Source organism: Narcine bancroftii, chromosome 2, assembly GCF_036971445.1.
Source record: "Narcine bancroftii isolate sNarBan1 chromosome 2, sNarBan1.hap1, whole genome shotgun sequence".
NCBI lineage: Eukaryota > Metazoa > Chordata > Chondrichthyes > Torpediniformes > Narcinidae > Narcine > Narcine bancroftii.
Genome location: NC_091470.1, coordinates 83,686,380 through 83,713,078, shown reverse-complemented (window position 1 = coordinate 83,713,078; position 26,699 = coordinate 83,686,380). Strand labels below are relative to the sequence as shown.

The following is a 26,699-nucleotide window of genomic DNA, read 5'->3' as shown; positions in this document are numbered from 1 at the left end:
CTTTCTCTCAGTTCCTCCCTTTCTACCGTATCTGATCCCATGATGAGGCCTTCCATTCCAGGACATCCAAGATGTCTTTCTTCAGGAAACATGGTTAACCCTCTACTGCTATTAACTCAGCCCTCAACCACATCTCCTCTATTTCCCCTATATCTTTCCTGGCCCCTTTTCTCCTCCCGATACTACAAGGATAGGGTTCCCCTTATCCTTACCTATTACCATTCCAGCCTCAGCAGCCAACATATCATTCTCTACAATTTCTGCTATCTATGATGTGAACCACACCTCCTCCCTCACCAACATTTGAGGCCTCAAACAGCCCTTCCAAGTGAAACAACATCACTTAAGAATCTGCAGGGGCCACTTACTGCATCTGGTGCACCTGACACAGCCTCCTTTGCATTGGGGAGACAGGATGCAGACTGGGAGATTGTTTGTTGAGCACCTTCGCGCTGTATGCTCCAATAATAGGGATCTCCCAGTGACCAGCCACCATTTTCACAACTCATTGTTCGCTCCACTGACATGCATGTCTATGACCTCATGTATTGCCAGGTTGATGCCACTCGTAATTTGAAGGAACAGCATATTATATTCCATCTCGGCAGTTCAATATCAACCTCCAATTTCTGTTAATGCCCTCCTCCAGTTTCTCTCTTTCCCTATCCCTCTATTTCCCTTTCTCCTGCTCCCCAACCTCCTATCAGAGAGAGTCTTTCTCATCACTTTGACTCCTGTCCCATCACTTCTCAGCTCCTTTCTCTTCTTACCCCTCCATCTGTATCCACCTATCTCCAGCTCTTCAGTGTCCCACACTAGACCCCAGCATCTGCTGACTTCTTGTTTGCTTCACATTTGTCTCCTTGCCAGTGTCCTAAGACTTCACATCCATTTCTCCCACACCAATCTCCAAATCACAGATTTAGTTCCCTAATCTTATCACTCACTGCATTTCCTTTCTTTTTAAATATAACATATAAACTTACATACAAAATTTTAAGGAAAATACATAACAAGTCACCTCATATACATACAAGTACCCCAAAAAATGATGGAACTGCATTAGACACTTCCTTAATCCACATAAGAAACAAGTTATTGAATTAATCTATGGTAACCGTGTTGAAATCCGTATTTGCCAAATTAATCCAAATGAAAATTCACAAAGAAAAAATAAGTAAATAAAAAACCCTAAAAATTAAATCGACCCCCTCCCTCTGATCAAGATCCTCTTTGTAAAAGAAAATGGATCAGATAGTGACTTCCAGTCATCAGACAGAGAATCTCTGAACATTCAAAGTTCTTAAACCTTCCAATCATGATAGGATTCTATGAATGGGCCCCACATCTTTACAAATTGAAACTTTCTATCCTTAATGCTGTATCTAATTTTCTCCAAGCTTGAATAGGACATTACATCATGTAACCACCGTGTACGGGTAGGTGAAGAATCAGCTTTCTATTTCAATAAAATTGCTCATTTGGCTATCAGCGTGATAAAGGTTAAAACCTTCTCCTGAGTTGCAGGCAGAGGTATATGTGGTTCATGTGAAAAACCAAACAAAGCAATTAACAGATATGTGCTATTTTGATCTTAAAAATTGTTGATAAAGTTTGGAAAATGTCTTTCCAAAGTCTCTCTAAATTTGGGCACTCCCAAATCATATGGATCAGTGAAGCCTCAAAAATTTTACACTTCTCACATTGTGGATCAATATCTGCATAAAAATAAGATAAAGTTAAGTTTGGACATATGTGTTCTATGTACCACCTTAAATTATAATGACCAATTTCTTGCACAAAATGAAGAATTATTAACCTAGCTGAGTAGAGAACCAATCTTCATCTGAAAATATTATATTCAAATCTCGTTCCCAATCGTTCTTAATCCCAGCCATAGAAGCTGATCTTAAATCCAATAAATCATTATAAATATATTTATACATTGTGAAAAAAAACATTAAAAATGAATCAAGAATATTAGTATTTTAAGATTCAAGGAAAGTCAGAAAGCTTGGGCTGAACAAAATGTCTAACTTGTAAATATCTAAAAAAGTGTCTGTTAGAAAGATAAAATTTGGCTGATAATTGTTCAAAAGAGGCAAATTTATCCAAAGCATTTTCCAAATGCTCAGACCTTCAAAAATACCATCCAGCCAATGGCAGGCAGTTACTGTGGTCACTCATTGTTCAATGTGCCTCAGAGTGCGGTTGTAACAAATAACAGATGCACCGACATCTTTATTTGCAGTTTGCATTTAATCTGCTCCAGGAAATGGATCACAAGCTGTATGACTGAGGTGTTGGTGAGTATGGGTGCAATGTGAATGGGTGCAGGAGGAGTGACCTTGCCCTAGAGGTGATGTGCAAACATCCAGCTGTGGGTCCACTGGTTAGCACTCAGGGGAAGGAAATCTCTGCCTCACTGCCCCTCCCACTACCCACAATTCATGCAGTCTTAAACATCGAGTTATATGGCACAGAAATAGGCCCTTTGGCCCTACTGGCCCTTGCCACCCAAGTATTTTAATTGAGCTAGTCCCTTTTGCCTATTTGCCCCACAGAATCGTGTAGCATGAAACAGACCCTTCAGTCCACTCATTTCCTGCTAAACCTTTTAAATGTCTTTTGGACTTCACAATTATACCCTTCTCAACCTCTTCCTCTGGCAGCTTGTTCCCTACATCCACCATGCTCTGTGTGAATAACATCTCTTTCTGGTCTCTTTTAAATCTTTCTCTGCTCAGACTCAGTTTAAACTCTTTAGTTTTAGACTCTCATAATCTGGAAAAAAAGACTTTCTCTAACTTATAAACCTCACTGTAATCCTCCTGTACTCCAGGGAGAAAAGTTCCAGCCTATCCAACCTCTCATTGCTCAAGTCTTCTAGTCCTGGCAACATCCTTGTGAATCTTTTTAGCAGTCTTTTCAGCTGGGCAACAACTCAGGTGGGGTCACTCTGAGTTTTGTGCACTTGAAACATGATATCCCAACTCCTGCTCTCAGGATCCTGACTTGATAAAAGCAAGTGTGCCATTCCCTTTCGTCACTACCCTGTCTGGGTGTGTTGGTACCTTCAGGGAATTATGTAGCTGTACCACAGGGTACAATCACTCCCACATCCTATTCATGGAGTCATCCCTCCTTCACTATTCGTAAGAATTGGGAGAAGCTGTTGTCAAAATCAGTGATTGGTTAATCTTTGTGCTGGTGGGATTACCAGCTGGTCAGAGTTCTTTATCTTCTATGTACACTTGTGTTTCAGTCTCAAATTCCCACTCTTTGGCCGTTCCCCAAGGTGAAGGTGAAGAAGACATGGAGGATCTAAAGGAAACAGCCAGGAAGCTGAGCAGGGACCGTCGTTTCCGTGAGACTGTCTATAAATACATGACCCTCAAAGATTCCTCCAAGTCTTGATGCTCCTGTGAGGAAGCTCTGCTTTGCTGCAATGTATTGCTTACATTTTAGGAGCTGTTTTCAATTTCCAACCCCTGTAAATCTGGCTGGGCATGAGTAGATTAGTGCAGTAGAGCTGATAATAGTTGTACCTCTTGTCTTCCATACTTTCCTGTGTTAATTTGATTCAAGTATCACTCTCCACTGGTGAGGTGGGACCCCATCCATGCAAGGTGAGATCTGGATCCTTGACCCACTTCACAGAAACAGTGTCAGCTGTTTCCTCGTTTGTCCATCATGTCCAGAACTTACAGGATGTTTGGTGTGTGACCTAAGGTTCAAGGAGGAACAGCTCTTGAAACATAAGTGCCAAAGTCAAGCCAGGGTTAGGTGGAAGTGAGGGACAGTACCTCACTTATGCTTTTTACCTTGTGTTCTATCAATCCTGGTTGCCAAACTGAGGACCTAAGATCACCAATCAATTAAAAGGGGCAAATTGTATTGATAGACCCAATGTGGTATTATAATTAAAACAGTTCAAGGGACCTATGGAGACATACCTAGTGCATTTGCCAGTGCAGTCTTAAAAGTGTCACAGGCCATGGTTTTGTCACAGGACCAGTTCAGCCAAGTGAAGGAGTTTTTGAGGTGGTTTATGCTGAATCATGGGTGTGGGAAGAGCAACCACAAACATTGGGCAATAATAATTTTTCCTGTTTAGCACCCCAAATCTGCCCTAGGGTAGCCCAATCTCTCTATCCCATTCTATAATCTCATCATAGTCTGGACCAGTGGGTCAGAGTTATTTGCTTAATTCTATCTGGAATTTGTGAGGCACTGCATGAACCAAAAACAGGGCTTGTGAGCCTGAGGGCAACAGAGATCTCCATTTCATTCCCATATTCTGGCGGAAATGAGAAGTTGTCTGGTTCATTGGTCAATCGTGGCCACCTGCTCCCCTCATCCCAACCAAATCTGCTGCCCAGTTGAATGCCTTTCAGTAACAAGAAGTGCAATCCCCAATGGAAAAGAAGAAAAGGAATTAGTCAGTTCAGCACCAGAAGATACTGTATCTGCATTAGATTTTCAATACACAGATATGCATCCAAGGGAAGTAAACGGCACCAACCTCTCAGGCCTGGACATTTCATCAGGTATAAGCATAAACAGACAGGCACCTGAATAAAAAGCTGGGGGAGTGGAGAGGAGGGAGGAAGGGGAAGGGAGCTGACAAGAGGTGCATACAGATGGGAAGGTAAGAAAAAAACTGAGAAGTGAGGGGGGAGGGATTAACTCTCTGATAGGAGAGGGTGTGGGGAGCTGGAGGAAAGGAGACAGGGCATAGGAAAGGGAGAAACTCAGGGGAGGGACTTCATGGAAATTGGAGAGGTCGATGGTAATGCCTTCTGGTTGGAGAGTGACCAGATGGAACATGCATCACACACACACAAATGGGAGAAAAGATGGTGAGAGGTACACGTTTCCTCCCATTTTATTTGATAAAGGTAAATTGATTCCACTGTATTTGACAAAAACATTGCAGATTTATAACATGGCAGCACTACTTAAAGATTCACAAGACACATCAGCAACCACTAAAGTCACAGAAACTATAGTAGAACATTTTGATAAAATCAGTGCTATTTCACCAACAAAATAGGGTCAAGTGTTGCAGAGTTACAGAGTAAAATCAATCCCAATCACTTAGTCTTGGTCTGATCAATGTGAGAATTATTTCCATGCAACTGGGTCGAGATGCCCAGGGAAGGATACGTGGACACTGAGGCCATTAAGTGATAATTAGATGGGTGCCACTTACATTTAAAAATAAACTGAACTGCAGGATAGTGGAAATCTGTGTTCTGTACTTTATTGGCAGAACACAAAAAGTACAAGCCATATGTTACTATAATGAAGTATTAAGTTTGACTGATCATGTTTATAGTGGAATTTGTTTCATCCCTGATTAAATTTGTGTCTTATTATCTGGTGAACAATTTAGAAACATTTAAATTGGGTTACTTTGAAGTTGAGGATAACAGCCCGGCCTGGGATTGCAAAGAGCCTGATTACAGTGCAGTGTTCCTTTGGGAGAATGCAACTTCAAACTGCAGGATATCATCTCATTCCCAGGATCTGGGTAAACCTCTGAGAAAAATCAAATTAAAATGTACATTTCTGTGTACTTATAATTCATGTTGTCTTTGTTATTGCAGTATTATTGAGGCTCTCCAAACTGACGTTACAGGTGAATTTATATTTGTCTCTGCAATTTTATTTCATTTCTCTATTGGTTTATTCCATCTCACTTTGCTCCTTCTCTATCTATTTCACTTGTGTGTCCTGCACCTTTTGGTGTTAGAATGCAATTGGAGCAGTATTGGGACCTATTGGCCCTCTGGTTTTAAGTGTGAAGACCCAAATCATGTTCCATGATTGCCAGTGCATACCAAGTTCCCTGACTCTAACGAGGGAGTGTGTGCCAATGGGTTTTACTCCTTTGCCTCTTTGCATTTCACTTCGGGGCACATCTAGAAACTGCTGTGCCATTGTCCTGTCATCTTGGAGCCAAAACAGAAGTGAACTGGATTTTAAATGGAAAGTGTTTATGAATGATACAGTGATGATGATGTTACAAGATATTAAAATATTTTGTCTGAAAAAATTAAAAATTTAAACATGGTGGATGAGAAAAAAATGAATGTGAATGACTTTCAGAACATTTGGAGAGTGTGAGGCTATTAAAAATGTGTTCCTAATTCAAGAAGCAACATGGTTTTTTGGCTGGCCTTTTCCATATCATTGTGGTTTGTGGAGTTTGCAAGTAAAACTATAAAACTATGTCAAGAACAAACCATTTGAAATTGGACAATGGGATTTGTTGTTCTGGGGAAAAGGTCTCCCCATTGGTTGGTGGCCATGACAATGGGGATTGTGCACCCCAGCCAGAGTTTGATCAGTGGAGGATTCAGCAATGACCCACAGGGCAATGAAAAGCTTATTGGCTTTGCTAATGGTCTTAAGCTTGGCAATTGTGTGATTAACCTAACTAGGGTGTCTAAAAGTGGAGATCAGATTCTCCAAATTAGAGATCAGCATACAGAACTAGGATGAGTCAAAACCTTACCCAAGAGGGCTGAGGAGGCTGAGTATGTTCAGAGGAGATTATTGGATATTAAGAGGTCCAGACAAGATGGCAATGAGGTAAATGATTAGTCAAGAATTTATTGCATGACAGGGGGCCATACGAGTGGAAATGGCCCATTCCTGCTTCTATTCCTTGGATTCTTATGACCTGTAATCCAGGGATATGAATACAAGATCTTGGCTACTGCTCACAGTGACCTGCAGGAGTCCTTCAATGTTGGAGATATGAATGGAAGTGATAAACCCATGATGCTTTGGCTCTCTCAAAGATATATAATAAGATTGAAGGAATTCACCTTGGGTCCTGATGAATACTTATTCCTGAAACCTGAAAAGATTAGGTGGTGGAAGGTGGACTCCCACAAGATATAATCAATGTCTCTAGATGAATGTTTGAATCAGCAGAGAAAGCTTTAGCTCCAGCAGCTTGCAGGTCTGCAGAGACATGGTGGGCTGAAGGGCATACCCAATGTGAGTAGTATTCTGGGATCTTGTTTTGTGGAAGTTGATTGCAAATTTCCTACCTCACAACAGTAGATACATTTCAGAAATAATTCAGGATATAAAGTATTTTGGATCATTATTTAATTCTGAAGGGTGCTTGTTTACTGCCATTCTTCCTTAATGAGATTCAGGTCTGGTGAATTTCAGCCAATTATAGCAGCCATCTTGTGACAGTGAAGTCCTTCACAGTGAAATAACTACTGTATGTTGAACTACATGAGAGACAACTCGTGGCTCAGCTTTTCCATGATAGCACCATCTCAGAGATGCCGAACTGGCATACTTTCTGGATTAGTGGACAGAGCAACTTAATTTTATGTTACACAGTATTAATATAGTTGGCTGGGTGATGTCAGAGGGAGAATGGGAAAAGGTATTGAATGTGTTCATAAGGGGTTTAGAATGGGGTCCTTGTGTGTTATAAGGACCATGGGAATGGGATCTAGGTGCTTTATAATAGTGATAAAGGGATGCTTGTGTGATTACAAGGAATGTGGAATAGGATTTGATGTATTAATAAGGAGAGTTGGAACCACAAATCAGAATCAGAATTTATTGTCATACACATGTCACAAAATTTGTTGTTTGGTGGCAGCATCACAGTGGAAACATTTATATAAATTACAATACAAATAAATAAAAATAGTGCAAGGAAAAGAAAAAAATCAAAGTAAGGTAGTGTCTTCATTATTCATTCAGGAATCTGATAGCACTGGGGAAGAATCTATCCTTGTGCCACTGAGTGCCCACCTTCAGCTTTTTCCTGATGGTAGCAGGGTGAAGAGGACATGGCCTGGGTGGTGGGGGTCTTTGAGAATAGAGGCTGCTTTTTTAAGACACCGCCTCATGTAGATGTCCTCCATGGAGTGAAGACTGTGCCTATGATGTCGCAGGACGAGTAAACAACCATCTCGAGTTTTTTTCTTGTCCTAAGTGTTGGCGCCTCCATACTAGGCAGTGATGTAACCAGCCAGAATGGTCTTCACGGTTACACCTGTAGAGGTTTTTCGAGAGTCTTCAGTAATGTACTGAATCTCCTCAAGCTCCTCACAAAGTACAGCCACTGCCAAACCTTTTCGTGATTGCATCAGCATGGAGGCTCCAGGACAGATCCTCAGAGGTGTTGACCCCCAGGAATTTGAAGTTCTTGACCCTCCCCACTATTGAGCCCTTGATGAGGACTGGGTCATGTTCTCCTGATTTTCTCCTGAAGTCCACAATCACCTCCTTTGTTTTGGTGACATTGAGTGCAAGATTGTTGGTGTGACACACTCAACTAGCTGTTCTATCTCTCTCCTGTATGCTTCCTCATTGCTGTCTGTGATTCTGCCAACAACCATAGTGTCATTGACTAATTTTCAGATAGCTTTGGTGGTATAGTGAGTCGAGCAGTAGGCGCTTGTGTTGGTCATCAATGAGGAGGAGACGTTGTTTACAATTTGTAGTGACTATGGTCTTCCGATGAGGAAGTCAAGGATCCAGTTGCAGAAGGGGTGCAAAGGCCCAGGGTTTGGAGCTTCTTGACCAGCACTGAGGGAATAATGGCATTGAAAGCTGAGTGTATTAGTTGCTGTTGTCTTGGTGATCCAGAGCTGAGTGGAGACCCAGTGATATTATATCTGTGATGGAATGATTGCGATGATAGGTGAATTGCAGAGGGTCCCGTCCTTTACTCCCTGTATGTATTGATTCTAATCATGACCAACCTCTCAAAGCATTTCATCACACTAGATGTGAGTAATATTGGATGATAGTCATTGACGCAGCTCACTCTGTTCTTCTTGGGCACCGGGATGATTGATGCTCTTTTGAAGCAGGTGGAAACCTTCAACTATAGCAGTGAGAGATTGAAAATGTCCATGAATACTTTGGCTAGTGGGTTGCACAGATTTTCAGTACCCTGCCAGGTACGCCATCAGGGCCTGATACCCTGCAATGATTTGCTGATTTGACATCGGCCTCAGATATTACAGGGTCCTCAGCCTTTGCAGGGATTCTCAGGCACTGTTGAATTCTCCTCAAAGTGGGCATAATTCAAGTAGTGAAGCATCACAGCAACCATGGTGTTCACCCTTGCTTTGTCGGATGTAATGGCCTGCATTCCCTGCCATAGCTGGTGTGTATCTGTCTCTGTCTCAAGCTATTTCAGGAATGACTTCTTTGCTGCTGAGATTCCTTTCACAGGTTGTACCTGGACTTTTTGTAGAGATCTGGATCCCCCGCCTTAAACACCCTTCATCTCACTCATAGCATGTTGCTAATCTTCAGATTTATCCAAGGCTTCTGTTGGAGAACTCCTGATTCGTGGTATCCGCTCAGGACTTGATGAAGTCGGTGATACTTGTGGCATATTCATTCAGGTCAAAGAGTCCTATATAGCATATGATGAAATTCTGTGTGTCTACAATGAAAGTGGGAATGGGCTCAATGTTTATAGGGAGTGTGGAAAAGGGGCCTTGATGTGCTCATAAGTGGGAACGTGGTTCTGCTGATTTTGTAAGGAGCATAGGAACGAGTTATCATTATGGTTATTAGGAGAGTGGGAACAGGGCACCGGTGTACTTGTAAGTGGAGTTTGAACGCGAATCTGGTGTGTTTGTAAGTCAAGTGGGCATTATATCGTGATGTATTTGTAAGGAGCATGAGAAGGGGTCTGGTGTGTTCATAGGTACGTAGATCACTAATTAATATAATGTTCTAATTAGCATGGGAATGGGCTCCCGATGTGTTTATAAATAGTGTAGGAAGGGGGTTCCCAGTGTACTTATGAAGAATATTGGAACGGGGATCCAGTATACATACAGGGAGAATAGAAACGGGGCCCACTGTTAATTGGTCCGGTGTGTTTATGAGGAGCGTATGAGTGGGTTCTCGCTGTGTTTATAAGATGATCTTTATAAAGGTGCATGAGAATGAGATCCCAGTGTGTTATTACAGACCTTGGAAACTGAGTCCAGGTGTGTTCACCAAGAGCATGGATCCGTAGCTGTGGCATGTTTAAAAGGAGGGTGGGAACTGGATCTAGGATAGGGAGAATGAGGTCCTGTCATGATACATGGAGCATGGGAATGGAGTCCCGGAGTATTTATCAGGGTCATGGGAACCGACGAGAGTCTGTGTGAAGACTTTCCATCAGTGTTCTCAGCACAATGTCAGCAGCGGTGATCTACTTCACTAAGATCAATCCAAGGAAAGCAAACATGAATAAACATGAAAGAGGGTAAAAAACAGGCACCCTGAAAAACATAGTCAATATTTCTCATTGAAATTGAAATTAAATTTACATCTGCATTCATTGTTTAAATTTCTGCTTGGATGCGAACTATGGTGTTACTTTATAAAGGGATGAATAATTGCATCTTTAAATTTAAATTTAGACATACAGCACAGTATCAGGCCATTTTAGCCCAGGAGCCCGTGCTGCTCAATTTACACCGAATTAACCTACAATCCCTGGTACGTTTTGAACGGTGGGAGGAAACTGGAGCCCCCAGGGAAAACCCTTGTAGGTATGGGGAGAGAGTACAAACTCCTTACAGTGTGGGATTCGAACCCCGGTCCTGATCACTGGTGCTGTAACAGCGTTGTGCTAATTGCTGCACCAACCGTGTTTATATTATGGGACTTTGTTTATCTCAGTGTGGTATGGATCAAAGTCTGAGTAACATACTGCACAGGAATGAAAGTGCAGCTTACATCTACACTCTTGGCCCTGCAAGTATTGTCTGGCTCCATCTACTGCCACTGCAATGATGTGGGTAGGTGGGTGCATGGTTCCACGTTCTCCCACAGATGCTGCAGCCTGCTCCTCACTCACTCCGTGGATATCCTTGGGGTGTGTTTGCACCTGCATCTATGGACTGGTCCATTCCAATAGCCATATATTGCATTGCACAGGCCATTGTTGCAGTGTGGCACGGGTTGGATCATTCCAATTACTCACTGCACATAAGAGAGGAAAAAATCGGGTGAACACAGAGAGTTCTGTTCAGAGTAGGGGAATCAGTAACCAGAGGACATAGACCTAAGGTGAGGAACCTGAGGGGTAACTTTTTTTAGACAAGGTGGTGGGTATATGGAATGGGCTACTGGAGGACATAGTTAAGGCAGGTGCTATTGCAATGTTTAAGATAAAAAGCACAGATACATGGGTAGAATGTTGTAAGAGGGATATGGGCCAATGCAGGCAGATGGGATGAGTGTGGGTAGGACATACTGACCACAATCAGTGAGGATGGGTCAGAACTTCTTCTCCACAATCTCCATCACAACAGGGCTACATTCTTAACCTCCTGCTCTACTCGCTTTACATCTATGACTGTGTGGCTCCGTACAACAATTCCACCATCTACAAATTTGCAGACAATACAAAGTTAGCGAGTTATATAAAAGGGACAATGAGTCAGCATGCAGGAGGGAGATTCAAAACTTGCCTGAATGGTGTACTAACAACAAACTCACACTCATTGTTACCAAAACCAAGGAACTGATTGTTGACTTCAGGAAGGGAAAACCAGAGGTGTACATTCCAGCGATCATTGGGGGATCAGAGATGGAGAGGGAGAGCAAATTTAAATTCCTGGAGTCACTATTTCGGAGGAACTTTCCTAGACCCACATGTGAAAGTCATTGTGAAGTAAGCTCGTCAGCACCTCTACTTTCTCAGGAGTTTGTGGAGGTTTGGTATGATCAAAAACCTTGGCAAACTTCTACAGATGTGTGGTGGAAAGTATGCTGACTTGCTGCATCATGGCCTGGTATGGGGGCATCAATACCTCTGAGCAGAAAGCCCTGCAAAAGATAGTGGACACACCCCAGGACATCACAGGCAAAACTCTCCCCACCATTGAGAACATCTACGGGGAACACTGCTGTAGGTGAGCAGCAGTGATCATCAAGGATCCTCACCACCCAGTACACACTCTGTTCTCACTGGAAGAGGTATAGGTGGCATAAGTCTTGTGCCACCAGGTTGCTATCTCTCCACCATCAGACTCCTAAATTACAAACAGAGTAAAAACACAATACTTGAGCCCTTCATTAAGATATGAGCTAAGAGTCGACCGACGCTCATGTTTTACTCCTGATGGTGTCTGCAGAATCTTTTGATTTACTCCTGTTGGGTGCCTGACTATATTTTGCTCATCGCTGATGAAATGTTCGTTATGTATCTTTTCCTTTGCTATATAAAGTACACTGTTTGACCTGCTTAGTTTCTCTAGCATTGTGTTTTTACTTCAGATTTTTGTGTTTTACTTCTTTAAACTCAATCAGAGACTCATTTAAGGACTCTTATTTTGCACATTATTTATTATTGAATATTTTATGTATTGCACAGATAGTTTGTTTGCACCTTTTTCTTCGTTTACATTTCTCTCTTTTGTATATGTATCTTTTTTTGAGTACAGTTTATGCACTACCGATAAGTAGAAATTCTGCCTGGCCTGCAGGAAAAAGAATCTCAGGGTTGTATGTGATGTCATGTATGTACTCTGACAATAAAACTGAACTATGAACTTTAAAATTGGTCTGCTTGTCAAGTTGACCGTTTCCATGATATGACTTGTTGAGTTCCTCCTGCAGAGTTTGGTTAACATTTGGATCGAATTCACCCTTTTTATTAGACACATTGAGTCAAGTCAAAATTGCACATGTTCAATCAACAAAACATGCAGACACACAACCAGACACAACACACATACAAAGAATACATATGTAGGACAAGCATTAAATAAATATCATTTCATGAATGAAAGTTTTGGATGATCAGTGTGAGCAGTTCCTTTGGTAGTTCGGCATTCTCACTGCCCATGGGAAGAAGCTGATCCTCAGCCTGGTGGTGCTGGCTCTGATACTACTATATCTCTTCCTCAATGGGAGCAGCTGAAAGATGCTGTGTGCAGGGTGGAAGGGGTCCTCAATGATTTTGTGCACCAGACAACGATCCAGGTAGATCATGTCGATGGCGAGGTGGGGGGGGGGGGGGAAACTCTAATGATCCTCTCTGCTACTTTCATGATCCTGAAGTTCTCTGTAACAACCATATGACACTGTGATGCAGCCGGCCAGGATGCTCTCAAAAAAGCTCCTTTAGGGAAATCACAGCCTGGTATGGAGGAATTATATTGACATAATGGTGGCCAGTAGCCTTGCTCACTTTAGTCTTCTCAGGAAGTGCTGTTGCACTTTCCTGAAAAATGAGGAGATGTATGTCCATGATAGATCACTAGTGAACTCCAAGGAACTTGGTGCTCTCCACTCTTTTTACCTCAGAGTTGTTGGTGTGTAGTGGAGGGTGGTCATTCCTGGTCCCCTTGGAACCAATGATCATCTCCTTCGTCTTGTCCATGTTGAGATTCAGGTTGTTACTCTAGCACCATTTCACTAGATTTTCCACCTCTTCTTTGTGGTGTGACTCATCATTGTTGCTGATGAGGCAACTACCGTCATGTCACCTGTAAACTTGATGACTCTGTTAGAGCTGGATCTGACAATGCAGTCATGGATCAGCAGTGTGAATAGGGGAAGGCTGGAGCACACAGCCAGCCCTGAGGTGCTCCAGTGCTTAGTGTAATGGTGCTCGACATTCTGGTACCAACCTGGACAGATTGTGGTTTTTCTGTTAGGAAGTCAAGGATCCAGTTACAGAGAGGGGTGTTGAGTCCCAGTGAGGACAGCTTCTCCACAAGTGAAGAGACAAGGCTATAGCATTGTCTATGGAATGGTTTCTTCTATTGGTGAATTGATATTAGTATGGGGACATCGATACCTCCGAGTATGAAGCACTGCAAAAGGGGAGGCGAGGGATGGGTGGAGGTGAAGGATAGAGGGGTTGGGATGAGGGTAGGAGAATGGGAGATGGTGGGGTGGGGGTGAGGGGTGAGAGCCCAGGACATCCAGGCAAATCCCCTTCCACCATTGAGAACATCTAGAGGACTGCTGACATCAGAGAGCAGCAGCAATCATCAAGGATCCACACCACCTTGCACACACTCTGTTCTCGCTGTTACCATCAGGAAAGAGGTACAGGTGCCAGACTCACACCACTAGGTTCAGTAACAGCTGCTACCCCTCCACTATCAGACTCCTCAACAACAAACTCAATCAGTGACTCATTTAAGGATTCTTGTGCATTTATTGATTGTTTCTTTTGTATGGCAGTCAGTTTTTTTACATTTGTTTATGTGTCAATCATGTAGTTTTTATTTCCACTACCTGTGTATTTCTGCCTGGCCCATAAAAAAAAAGAATCTCAAAGTTATATGGCATATGTATGTATTCTGACAATAAATCTGAAATGGGCCCAGCATCTCTGGGAGGTGTGCTTTGATGCATTCCATCACCAGTTCCTTGAAGCACTTCATAATGGTGGTCAGTGCCACAGTACAGTAGTCATTAGCCCCTTTCACACTTGCAAGTAATCCCAGGAATTAACTGCCAATCGGCCTTTGATGTGTCTAGTGTGAAAGCAAAATCAGCTCAATGCAGGCGTCAAGTGACGTCATCTCACACCGGGGATTGACGGCCTCGACCCCGAGTACAATCCTCGCTGTCCGCATACACCGTCGTTGCAATCAAACGTGTGAAACGGTTAATTGCATTGTGGGATTGAAATGACCCAAGTTTTTGCATGAAGGCCGGAATGTGACGGGAGAAAAGATTAAAATGAAGGTATAAATTTTGCCATGGGAAAGTAGCAGCAGGAAGAGAGAGGAAATAAATAACAGCATCAGACAATTTGGTAAGCAATAGGGCACAATTTATAAAGACTCTGGGGAAAAAGCAATGGCAGACCTGACTTCCCAGAATACCATGCAGTAGAGAAATCCCTCCATAAATGCTCTGTTGCTGCAGCTGGGCATACAACCCTTTCTCTGCCGCATGACATTCTGGGAGGGCAGGTCTGCCATTGGTTTTTCCCATGGTATTTATAAATTGTACACAATAATGCTATCAACTTTCTCACACTGTATAAATGGTAGCCAAAGTGCGACCAACTTTCTCAAGCAAGAAAAATTGTGTGCTGCAGTGCTACAAATTTTCCCACCCTGTTTAAAGATTGTCTGCTATTGCTATTTATTGCTAGCATTTTCCCACGGTCCCTTATAAAGGTTTATATAGGTCAGCACATCAACAAGAGATGAAGGGCTCACACTATGCTGTACATAAAGCTTAATTATGTTATAATTAGGCATGATACATTTTGTTCAAATATAAGATCATAATACATTGATCAGGATTTAGGGCAGGTCCATCATCGCTCGATGCGTCATGACGACACCGGTAGAAGGTAGAACAGTCCTAACCCCGGGGATGGCTCCTTGGAAGTGTGGTGTCCCAGTTAGGAGTGGTCAAGCCAAACCTCCATTCCTATCCCGGGACACTGAACGGCCAATTTAGTGGGACGCAAGCGTGAAAGGGGCCACAGAGGCCTGTTATTGTCACCCTCTTGGGTACTGGGATGATGGTGGCTGCCTTGCACCTTGTGGGAACGATGGACTGCGACAGTGAGGTGTAGAAGATGTCTGTGAAGACCCCCGTCAATTGGTCTGCGCAGTCCTTCAGTAGCCGACCAGGCACGTTGAGTGAGAAATCACCACACATTTGGTAAGGATGTGAGGACGGTTCCTCCCCTCACCACCAACATTTCCCTCTCGACGGACGGCAGAGCTCAACATTCACCCACATCCAGAGCCAATCCATTCCGAAACTCACCGCTCAAAGCTCGCCTCAAGACGTCACCTAATCAGTGAATGCTATTGGGTAGAGATTAGCCAATCATATGGTTCGCCGGCAGTTAGAGCCAATCAAATACCAGATTTGCTTTTAACTCCGACGTCGCGAACCAATGACAAGGCTCTGCCGTTTATTGGCTGCTCTGGGCCTGTGATTGGGAGGGGAATGGCAAACCTCGTGGTGGCTGCTGGGCGCGTGTCGCCGTCGCGAGAGTGGGCGGAGGCGGAGGGTGAGATGTGGGGCAGGAGTCAGTGAGGGGGAGAGGGGAGAGCAGCGACAGCGCGGTGTCGAGGTATGAACTGAGTGAAGCTGTTGGCCTCGCCGGGTACGTACTGCGTGCCGGAAGTGAAATTGGTTGTCCTGGAGCCAGTGTCCCGGTTCCGCGGCCCCCACCTCTCACCCTCTTCTCCACCCCTCGCCCCTCCACTACCTCCAACCGCCCCTCGCCCCCCCCACCGCTCCTCGCGCCCCCTCCCAACCCACCCCCCTCCGTTGGAAGTCACACAGGCCTCCAGACCAGGCTGAACAGCACCTCCCCACTATTCCCTCAGAGCTCGTACTGGCTGGAGGTGGCCGTTCAGTCCATCAAGTGTAAACGTGAAACCACAGAACATTACCGTGAGGCCCGCATATCAAATGTGAAAGGGTTTGGAATCAAAGGGGGAGTGACATATTGGACCCAAAATGGGCTCAGTGAGGAGAAGCAAAGTGTGATGAGCAACAGTGAGGGTGTTTCCTGAGCGAAAGCCTTTTTTTTAAACCAATGGACATGTTTCACAAATTGAATACCCGGTCCTCTGCTTTTATGGTGAACCTAATGATTAAGACCAAAATGTAGGGGAATGATAAAAGTATTCAGGGAATGTATAGATATTACTGTTGAAGGGAGATGTTCTCACCCCACCTCCCTGATTGAGGGGTTGAGAAAGAGTCAAAAGAGTCTTTTTGACAGTTCAGAAACTAGGGGGCAGACATTTAAAGTAAATAGTGGAATGGTGAAAGGATGACGAGAAAAACCTGTTTCCAACCCAGAGATGGTGGGTGTCAAGGAACCTCAATACATTTAAACAGTATTGGATGTGGACTTGATGAGCTCTGACCTGCAAGGCTAAAGCTCTGGTACTGGAAGAAGAGATGAGGCTTCCCTGACTGGCACAGACACAAAGGGCTAAATGTGCTCCATCTGTGTGGGAAAATTTCTAGATTCTTTTATGCAGCACTAATGAAACTCTTGTAATTATAAGCTTTTGAGTGTAAAGCATGTTTAAGATTATTTTTAACTAGTTTTAATGAACTGATGGTCTGCTAATTTGATTTTGCTGGAATTATTTCTGTGAATACTGTACAGAATTCTTGTACTCAGGATCACTGCTTTCATGCCTAAGACTCGGCTGCTGGTGTTTATTTAAAATTTGAGATTTTGCTGCAGAAGAAAATGACCAGTTTCAGTGAATTATGGGAACAGCATCATCAGATACTGATGGTGTATACTGAAATTGCAAGATGAATGTCAAAAGCTGCAAGCCAGTCCAAATTTAGTGAGATGTAATGAAGTGAAAGTGAGGAGATATCACTAAAGATAGGACTGTGCTCATTGGGAAGTTATGGTTTAATTTACAAAATTATTTCCCCTGGCACCCTTACATGCACCAACATGGTGAATCTGACCTATTGCTCTCAAGAGATTACTTTGAAAAACTGACTGCATTTCCTTATGATTAGAATAGTGCTGAATACATAATGCATTTATCATTGTGGTCAAGCCAATTTTGACAATAAACCAAGATTGCCAGCTAGTCGAGACTTCTGGCAAGTATGGAAGAGAAACAGAGGATGGTCTTTTGAGATCAAGAGTTTTGAAATATTCTGATAAGCGCTGTCTCATCTTTCAGGATCCAGCTTTGATAATGTAACCCGGTAAATGCATAACGTCTTTTTCTCCTGTTCAAGTAAACCAAATAGTATCTAATTTGCTGGGTCAAGTGAAAATAAAGGTTTAAGTTCATATTCTAACAATACCATTGGTATGTCTATAGATGAAAATTGTGAATTGGCTTGATTGGGTTGCAGGTTTTTGTGGTTACATTCTGAAGCTGTTTGACTTTCTGAATTTCTCCAGCATTGTTTTTACATCCGATCATTAAAAGTCACTCTGTTATTGTTTTATTATTGTTTATCTATTGCTTAACAGAGTTGGTAATGATAGTCATAGATCACTACAGCACAGAAACAGGCCCTTTGGCCCATCTAGTCCCTATCGAACTATTATTCTGCGCTTGGCCCTCCATATCCCTCCCATCCATGAACTTGTTCAGTCATCTCTTAAATGTCAAAATCAAACTCTCATCCATCACCTACAGACAGCTCGTTCCACACTCTCACCCTTTGAGTGAAGAAGTTACCTTGAATGTTCCCCTCAAACATTTCACCTTTCTTCTTTCACCCATGTCCTCTGCCTGGCAGAAACTGCTTCTTTCTGGACCAGAGACCCGATCAGTCACCCTTCTCCGCCTTGCAAAAACCTCCCACAGGACTCCACCATGGCTCATCAAGCCACTGACTCCAACTTCATCACCTCTGTTCACCACCCTCCCACGGCCCCCAACCTCATTGTCTCCCATCCTTGCTCTGCTTGTTTCTACTTCTACCCAAGATGCACAAACCCAACCATCTGGGTAGACCCATTGTTTCCACTTGCTCTTGCCCCACTGAACTACAATACAGCTCCGATTATCTGATATGGTCAGGACTTGGCCTATGGAAGATAAATGATTTTTTTTTCAAAAAATTGGTCATTTTTTAAAAACAGTCCAGTAGCAATAGCAAATCACATGTAACAGTGTTTAAACAACAACAACAACAAACAACAAGGGAAGGATTCTTAAGCATTAAAATAATGTTTAATTTTCACCAAAATAAATGCTGGGCCCTGCTGATCACCAACACCTCCCAACCAAGGACCTGTCCTGCTGGGTGCCCGAGTTCTTGCCCTTGCTCTCGCCAGCCTGAGGACCATGCTGCTTCTAGCAACCTGAGGTCCCCGATCAATTCAGTTTCATTAAATTTTCAGATAAATGAAGATTTTTGATTTGTTTCAGATATCCTCATTTATCTGAAACTTTTAAAAAATTAATAAATAAGGATTTCGGAGAATCTGATTTTTGGATAATTGGAATTGTCCTGTAGTTTATTCTCACCTTGATTGTCCTCTGGTCCACTCCCTCCCCACCTACATCTGTGATACCTCACATGCCCTCCATCTCTTCAATAACTTCAGATTCCCTGAACCAGGCCACCTCATCTTCATGATGAATGTCCAATCCTTTTATATCTCCATCCCTCAGACAGAAGAACTTAAAGCACTTTGCTTCTTTCTGGACCAAAGATCTGACCAGTCACCCTCTACCACCACCCTCCTCTGCCTGGCAGAATTACAGATGTTTGTGTTTTACATCCTCTAGTTTTTGTCTCATTCACCCTCAGTGAAAATCAGAATTAGAGACATGGTGTGATTGTTTAAGAAATCAGGTTATTTTCATTTAAATCATAAAAAAAATTAATAAATAATTTGATAGGTTATTCTACATTGAGGAGAGATGTTGAAGATGAAACGAGTAAAATATCAGAGAATGAGTGGTCAAAAAATGGAGAACTTTGGATCTTGGCTGTAATATGAGACAGTAAAACAATGTAGGTCAGGTTAGTATGTGTAGATGGGTGAAAAAGCATGAGTAAAGTTTTAGAAACGTGGAAACAAAAAGAAAAGAGAAAAACTGAACAGAAACATGCCCTTTAGCCCACTGAGTCTACACTGACCATCAACAATCTGTTTACATTAATTCTATATTAAGACCGCATTCCCATCAAGTCCTCTCACAAATCTTATCAATTGTAAAGCAGTGGCCAATTAACTTGACTATCTGTGCATTTTTGGGATGTGGGTGGAAACCAGAGCATCCCAAGGAAACCCGCATGTTCACAGGAAGAAGGGAACATTTAGCACCTGAGGTCAGGGTTAAACCTAGGTCTCTGGCGCTGTGTGGCTGTGGCTCTGAAACTATGCTGCCCAGATAGCCACCAATGATGTGTAAAAGAGACAAGGATATGGGAAGTTAGGCTAAAAAAAATGATAGAGGAAGATTGACAGAATCTGAAAAAATACAAGCCCTGTTTAGACAGTGGCTTAATAAAATGTGATAGGAACATGTAAGTTAAGGGAGAGATGTGTCTCACAATCAGGCTTTGAATTCACTAAACAAATTAAATCAGATAGAACATAAAACAGAATCATAGATATGACCCAGAATAAAAAAAATGTAACAAGTGACTGCAAACCCAATGAACAAAATTAAAAGTGGTATACAAATAAGGGTCTTGGGCTTGTATGATAACTAATCTATGATCTTCTTCTTTGGCTTGGCTTCACGGACAAAGATTAATGGAGGGGTAATGTCCACGTCAGCTGCAGGCTCGTTTGTGGCTGACAAGTCCGATGCGGGACCCGCAGACACGGTTGCAAGGGAAAATTGGTTGGTTGGGGTTGGGTATTGGGTTTTTCCTCCTTTGTCTTTTGTCAGTGAGGTGAGCTCTGCGGTCTTCTTCAAAGGAGGTTGCTGCCCGCCGAACTGTGAGGAGCCAAGATGCACGGTTTAAGGCGATATCAGCCCACTGGCGGTGGTCAATGTGGGAGGCACCAAAAGATTTCTTTAGGCAGTCCTTGTACCTCTTTGTTGGTGCACCTCTGATCAATAAGTGAGTAAAAGGATCGTGAGTTGAGGAACTTGATGCAAGTTGCTAGTTCAACCTGATCAACAGAACTCATTAATGGGTAAGATTGAGGTGGGTTGTAAATGCTTGTTTGGCCACTGTTCTTCAACAAAAAATCATATTCTCCACATTCTTTCTCCAAATAGATGGCGACCTTATGGTAAACTTTGCAAAATCCTAAAAGGGCTTGATGTTGAAATGGTTTTACTAATGGGAGAGTCACAAACATGGGGATATGGCAGCAAAATAAAGCACTGGTCATTTAAAATTGATATAAATGGGGGGGTTCTGGCTCCTGAGAAAAAGTTTTTAAAAAAAATCTGAAAATAAAAATATCTACTCCAAAAAAATAAGGAAGAAGAGGGAACTACCCTAGAATGTGAAAAAAGCCACTCAAAAAGGTCAGAGAAGTAGAAGAGAAGAATGAAGATGGAAAAGAATTACAGTTGGAAGAAAAAGAACTTGCCTGACAAATGAGACTGGGGGCTGGAGTGGGCCTGGCTCTTCATTCAAAACGAGCTCCCCAATCTGCCACACAGCAGACTGTGGCATCCCTGCAACAGCAGGGACGCCTGGAGGATCTGGCAGAAGGATTGACATGAATGTGAATGTGCGAGGAATGATGCATGTGCGACCAATGGCAGAAGGGAGCCCTGGCTGAATGGCTCAGAAAATCGGTGAGCCAGGATCCGACATCAACCAGGAGAGCGACATCCTTACAAATTATTAAGGAAACAGAAGATTATATGGAAGAAGCAAGACAAGAAGAGCTGGAAGAGGATATTATACAGGGAGAAGAAAGAGAACAGGTACATTTGGAAGAACTGTAGGAAGAGCAAGGGATTAGGTTGAAACTTTTATCAGCTACAGCAGTTGAAGATCCTTTATTATAATGGAAGAATTAAAGTTGGTAAGGAAAGATATTAAGCAGTCTGAGGTTAAAATAGAAACTAAAATGGACGGGAAGATAGACAAAGCATATAGACTGATTAAAGACGTTCAAATACAATATAATTCAGTAGATGGAAGAGTTAAAGTAGTGGAACAGGAGAATTGACATTTTCAAGATAGACTGAATGATCTCTTGGAAGCATTTAAGCATGAGAAAAATGGAGAAATTCTTGCAAAAGTGGACTCTCTGGAAACGATCTCAAAATTATCCATGTTAAAGAAGGAAAGGAGGGGGAAGCTATTAAATTTATGCAGGGATGGATACCTCAGAATTTTGGGCGTGAACGTTTTAAAGATGCTATCGAGATTGAATGTGCCCATAGGGATTTACAAACCAAACCCCCTCCGGAACAGAACCCAACACCTATAATAGTGAAATTTCTTCGATTTTGTACGTGAAAAAGTTTTGGAGTTAGTGGCAAAATGAACCAAAGAGAGCAAAGCACCACTGGAAATAGAAGTCTATTCTGATATTAGTTTGTAATTATTGAAAAAAGTAAAAGTTTTAATCCAATTAAGAACATTCTGTGGAAGAAAGGTTATACTTTTACACTATGCTATCCAGCTACTTTGAAGATATTTTTACAAGGCCAACAAAGTTGGACTTTCTGGAATCCAGATCATGTGCGAGGATTTGTGGAAAAATTACCAGATTTACGTCAAGAAGAAGTTGGCAAGAATGATACTTGAACTGAAAATTATATTCTGGAGTTAGTTATTGATAACTAATTTGATTTTCTTTTATAGATGGACTTGGCTTCTCGGGGGAGCCAGAGTGATGGAGAAACTGGTTGCTATAAATTAAAATCTGAACTGTCTGATAGATGTTTACGGTATAAGCAAGATGTTGGTACTTTTATACATTCAATGTGGTTCTATCCCAAATTAAATTTCTTTTGGACAAATTTAATGGATTTTTTGCAACAGATAATAGGGATCCATGAGATCCTATGTTAGTTCTACTTGGTGATTTTGCAAGGATTGACCTGAGTGTTCGTCTGGACTGGTTTCAGTGGGACATTTTGAAAATTGTACTAGTAGTAGCTAAAAAATCTATTGCAACTATGTGGAAGCTAGAAGCAAATTTAACTATGGATCGATGGGATATTGAAATGAGAAGCTGCATACCTTTGGAGAAAGTTACTTCCAATCTACAAAATAAATAGTCACTTTTTGAAAATTTGGTTTCCTTTTATGCAAAAGATTGGGGTAATTACTTTATGAATTATTTTATGAACTGTCTTTTTCAAAGATAGTTTGTCAATTGCTGACCTCACTTTCACCTTGTAGTATTATATATTATCTTTAGTATTGTTAAGAATGAACAATTAATTTATTTTTATATATATTGAACAGGATTTTTTTATTAGAATCTGTAGTTTTATAATAGAATATATTTGTTCCATAATTTTAGCAATGTAACAGTATTTTATATAAACTTTGTTTATATAAGAAGAATTAAAAAAGATGTTGTTAATGTATTATCTATCTTTTTAAACCTTTTTCATTTCTTGGAGGGGGGGGGTTTCTATTTTCTGTGGGAGGGGATAAGATATCCATCAAAAAAATTTTTTTTTGGTATTTGTCCATGGAATATGTGTGTTGATAAATAAAAGTTTTAAAATAATTTATGTGAACAAATTCTTCTCTTGGAGGGTTTTGAATCCTTCCCACCAACCCTTCACCGCAGCTTACCTCAGTGTGGTGGATGCCAGATCATCAAGTAAGGCAAATGAAGATTTTTAATGTTCTTAGTCTTTTTATTAAAGAAGTAGTAGTCATCACTGGAATGGTAAACCATGAGATATGGGAGATCAAGAAACCTCAAATGCCCCTGATGGCGATGACTGCAGGAAGCTCCTCTCTCTATTAATTGGCTAGACCGCCAGTTCGACTCACTGAGGAGCATTCAGGAAGCAGTGTTATAGATAGGAGTTTCAAGGAGATGGCCACATCTTGGGTTCAACCAGGTAGATGGGTAAGTAGAGAGGGAATGTGAGTAGTGTAGGAGTTTCCTGTGGCTGTCCCTCTCTCATACATATAGTTTTGGATACTGTTGTGTAGGGGTGTAGTCTCTCGGGTATTACGTGCTCATGTTTCATTTAGTGAGAGTGTCACTTTAAGGGTTAATACATTCACAGATGTGGTGAGACTGGATGGCACCGTCAAGTATAAACTATAAACAAAGTTATGCACTGAAAGAAGAGAGAACAATTGTTTATCTAGGAAAACAGGTGGTGAGTGAGTCACGTGAATGGGACACTTAAACAAACATTATTGATCAGCTAACTATTTGAAGACAGAGGTGAAGTGACTTTGAGAAGTGGACAATTCTGCAGATTCTCTCTGTCAGGGGAAGTATTGAACCACTGTGACCATTTTGATTAACCTGTATCTGGGTGAAGGAAACAGGAGAATTCTTGCATTGGATGGTGACCCATGATGATGATCATTTTGACTGACCTGTGCCTGGGATTTGAAAGCACCGTGGAAGTCAGACATTTTGTTTCCCCTCGCTATGGAAAAGGGGAGTTGTGACAACCATTCATATGAAAGGACATTTCTCTGGAAGAAATTCGACAAGGATCTGTGAATTTTCAGGAGTCCAGTCTCTCCCACCTCTTTTGTAATTACATATGAACATCAGTTTAAAAGTCTGCATTTCAATTATGGATTTCTAAGACTGAAATTTGGAATGTCTTTCTAGAATTGTCACACATGCACACAAACAGGCGCAGGCACATGCCAGATCAGTGGCTATGAATTAGACTCAGGATGGTGTTGCTTCCCTGGTGCCAGTATCAAGGTTGTTCTGAGTGGGCATAGTACGTTCAGAAAGGAGAGGGTAAACATGTTCCTTTATTAATAACAATATGGGTAGGAATAGAAAAATAATGGACTACTTCTGTTGTGATTGATGCATGGAACAATGATGTTGTGGCCATTACAGAAACTTGGTTGGTAGAGAGAAAGACACAAGTCTGGCAAGCTCAGCATTTCAGGGTGTGGATGTTTCTGATCGGGATATAAAAGAGACGGGCAAGTTGCATCGCTTGAGGGAGGTTATCACAGCTGCATTCAAAGAGGACATCCTGGAGGGCTCATCCAGGAATAAGAAAGATTCATTGATTGGGGTTATACCACAGACCTCCCAAAAGCCAATGGGAAATAGAGCAAATGTGTAGGTAGATTAAAAAAGGTGTGAAAGCAACAAGGTTATTGTAATGAATGACTTCAATTTCCTCTGGATCTTCCTCAACCCTTGAGGCACAGATGTGGCAAAATTTATTTGATGTATTTGAGTTTATTGAAGCAATATGTTATGAGTCCAACCAGGAAAGGGTCACACTAGACATTGATTATCTGACCAGACTCATTTCCAGAGTTTCGGTGGGAGATCATTTTGGGAAGTGATAAGTTTTAACGTAGTTATATATCAGGATAAGACTGAAACTTGGAAGAACGTACTAAATAAGGGAAGGGCTATTATAAAGAGGTAGACACTGGGGAGAGTAGATTTGGAGTACTTGTTAAGGGTAAGTCCACATTTGTATGTGGGTGTAAGAATTCAGGACCTACCTGTCCATGTGAGGAAGAAAGAGCAGGATGGGCAATTTTGGAAACTGGATGATGAAAGATATTCTAAATTTAGTCAAAAAGTAAAAGGAAGCATATGTGAGGTTTAGGAAGCTAAAATCTGACAGGGTGCTTGAGGAATGAAGAGAAAGGAAATGTGAAAGATTTTAAGCAGGGTTAGATTAAGGAGAATCCCAAGTCATTGTATATATATATATACATTAAAAAGAAGAGGGTAACTGGGAAGAATGTAGGTAACACTGAGGACCTTGCAGTGTTGTTCTCTCTTATTTCCATGTCAGCTGCACTGCCATGACTGATAATCTCGCTATGAAGACTTGATTTGTGTCTCCTTGACAAACTCATCTACAGCAGGTAGATTGGTAAATAAATTATCCTTTAATTCAATTCTTTCATTAATTTTATGTATTTTGGCAACTGTGTTACTCACAAATCAGATGATGATAATAGGGACTGAAGCATATTCTGTGCCTTTACTGCACAGCTTTGCCATATGAGATGAGGGAGTGCTGTTAGCGATAATTATTGATGGGGTTCCTTGTTCATGTTCAATCCAATACCATTAAGTTTTATGGAGGTAGAATCAATATTCAAGCTCATGGGACCATTTCATTGTGATTGGGTAGCTTTGGTGACTCTGTCTGAGTATGTCAAGAGCTAATTCCTTTGGAAGGCGAAGGAGAAATATAAAAATGTTGAATTGATCAAGATTCACAATTCCTTTCAATGACATGTAATAATACCAAAAATATAATGTACACAAAATTTACTTTTGACTGCTGTAAGGCAAATGAGTTGCCATTAGCATTGCCTGGCACCCCTAACAGTAAGAAAAAGAGATGCATGAGGGACCCTTCAAGAGACTAAGTGTCCATGGATTTGCCTCCTGTGTTCCTGCAGCCACTCAGACCCCTGCTCAATCCATTGGCAACCCAAGCTCCAGGTCCAAATCCCTGACATGATCAGGAAGGCTTCAGAAACCGGCCCTTTGGGTGTTCCTTGTCCTCACCCTATTGAATCTTGGTTTCAATACCTGGTTCCCATGAGCCAGGCTCTTGCAGCCTGCAGCCTGTGTGATTTTTTTTATTCCTCACATCCAGTTACTCCACCTCATTTTAATCAGGTTCTTAAATGGCCTATTGATACTAACATCCATTGGTTACAAAATCCTTGCAAGTCCATTGGGAATTATAGCCATGTGAGTGTTTTCGAATCAGAGTTCATCAACAACATTCTTCATTCGATATGTGCAAGGTTGATCCCAGACAAGCAAACTCCCTTTCTTGACTAGTCCACCAGGTTGCATCTTCCAAACTTCTTTTATCCATTTTCTACATCCGCCTTCATCTATCCAGCCTTGTGGATGTATGTCGACAATTCCTTTGGGCAATTTCTCTTTTGGCAGAGTTTTTCTCTTAAAAGCAACCATTGGCTTTAATGCCAACGGCCATTCAACAAAGAACTAAAGTAAGCCTACCTCTCTATTTTCTCCTTTTTGGTTCATTATTTAATTCTCTGGAATGTCAAGTGTAATTGGTGTTTCGTCCATGTTACCAATGGTTGATAACTTGTAGCCTTCCTTCTGATATCTGATTACAAAC

General features: G+C 41.8%; 2 protein-coding genes across 10 annotated transcripts in view; both read left to right on the top strand.

The window, feature by feature from the left end:
• plekhd1 (pleckstrin homology domain containing, family D (with coiled-coil domains) member 1) overlaps positions 1-4,565 on the top strand; it is a 91,716-nt gene extending 87,151 nt beyond the window's left edge. For both annotated transcript variants that reach the window (XM_069915274.1, XM_069915273.1), the window contains one exon: positions 3,266-4,565. In XM_069915274.1, the coding sequence (XP_069771375.1) occupies positions 3,266-3,417 (152 nt within the window). In that variant the 3' untranslated portion in view covers positions 3,418-4,565. The remainder of the gene's footprint in view (positions 1-3,265) is intronic.
• Positions 4,566-15,996: 11,431 nt separating this feature from the next.
• LOC138753842 (coiled-coil domain-containing protein 9-like) overlaps positions 15,997-26,699 on the top strand; it is a 299,921-nt gene continuing 289,218 nt past the window's right edge. For 3 of the 8 annotated variants that reach the window (XM_069917298.1, XM_069917299.1, XM_069917300.1), the window contains exon 1: positions 15,998-16,108. The gene's annotated coding sequence lies outside the window, so the exon portion shown is untranslated. Of the gene's footprint in view, positions 16,109-26,699 lie in introns of all 8 variants that reach the window. The other 5 variants (XM_069917295.1, XM_069917297.1, XM_069917301.1 and 2 more) reach the window with 4 other exon arrangements.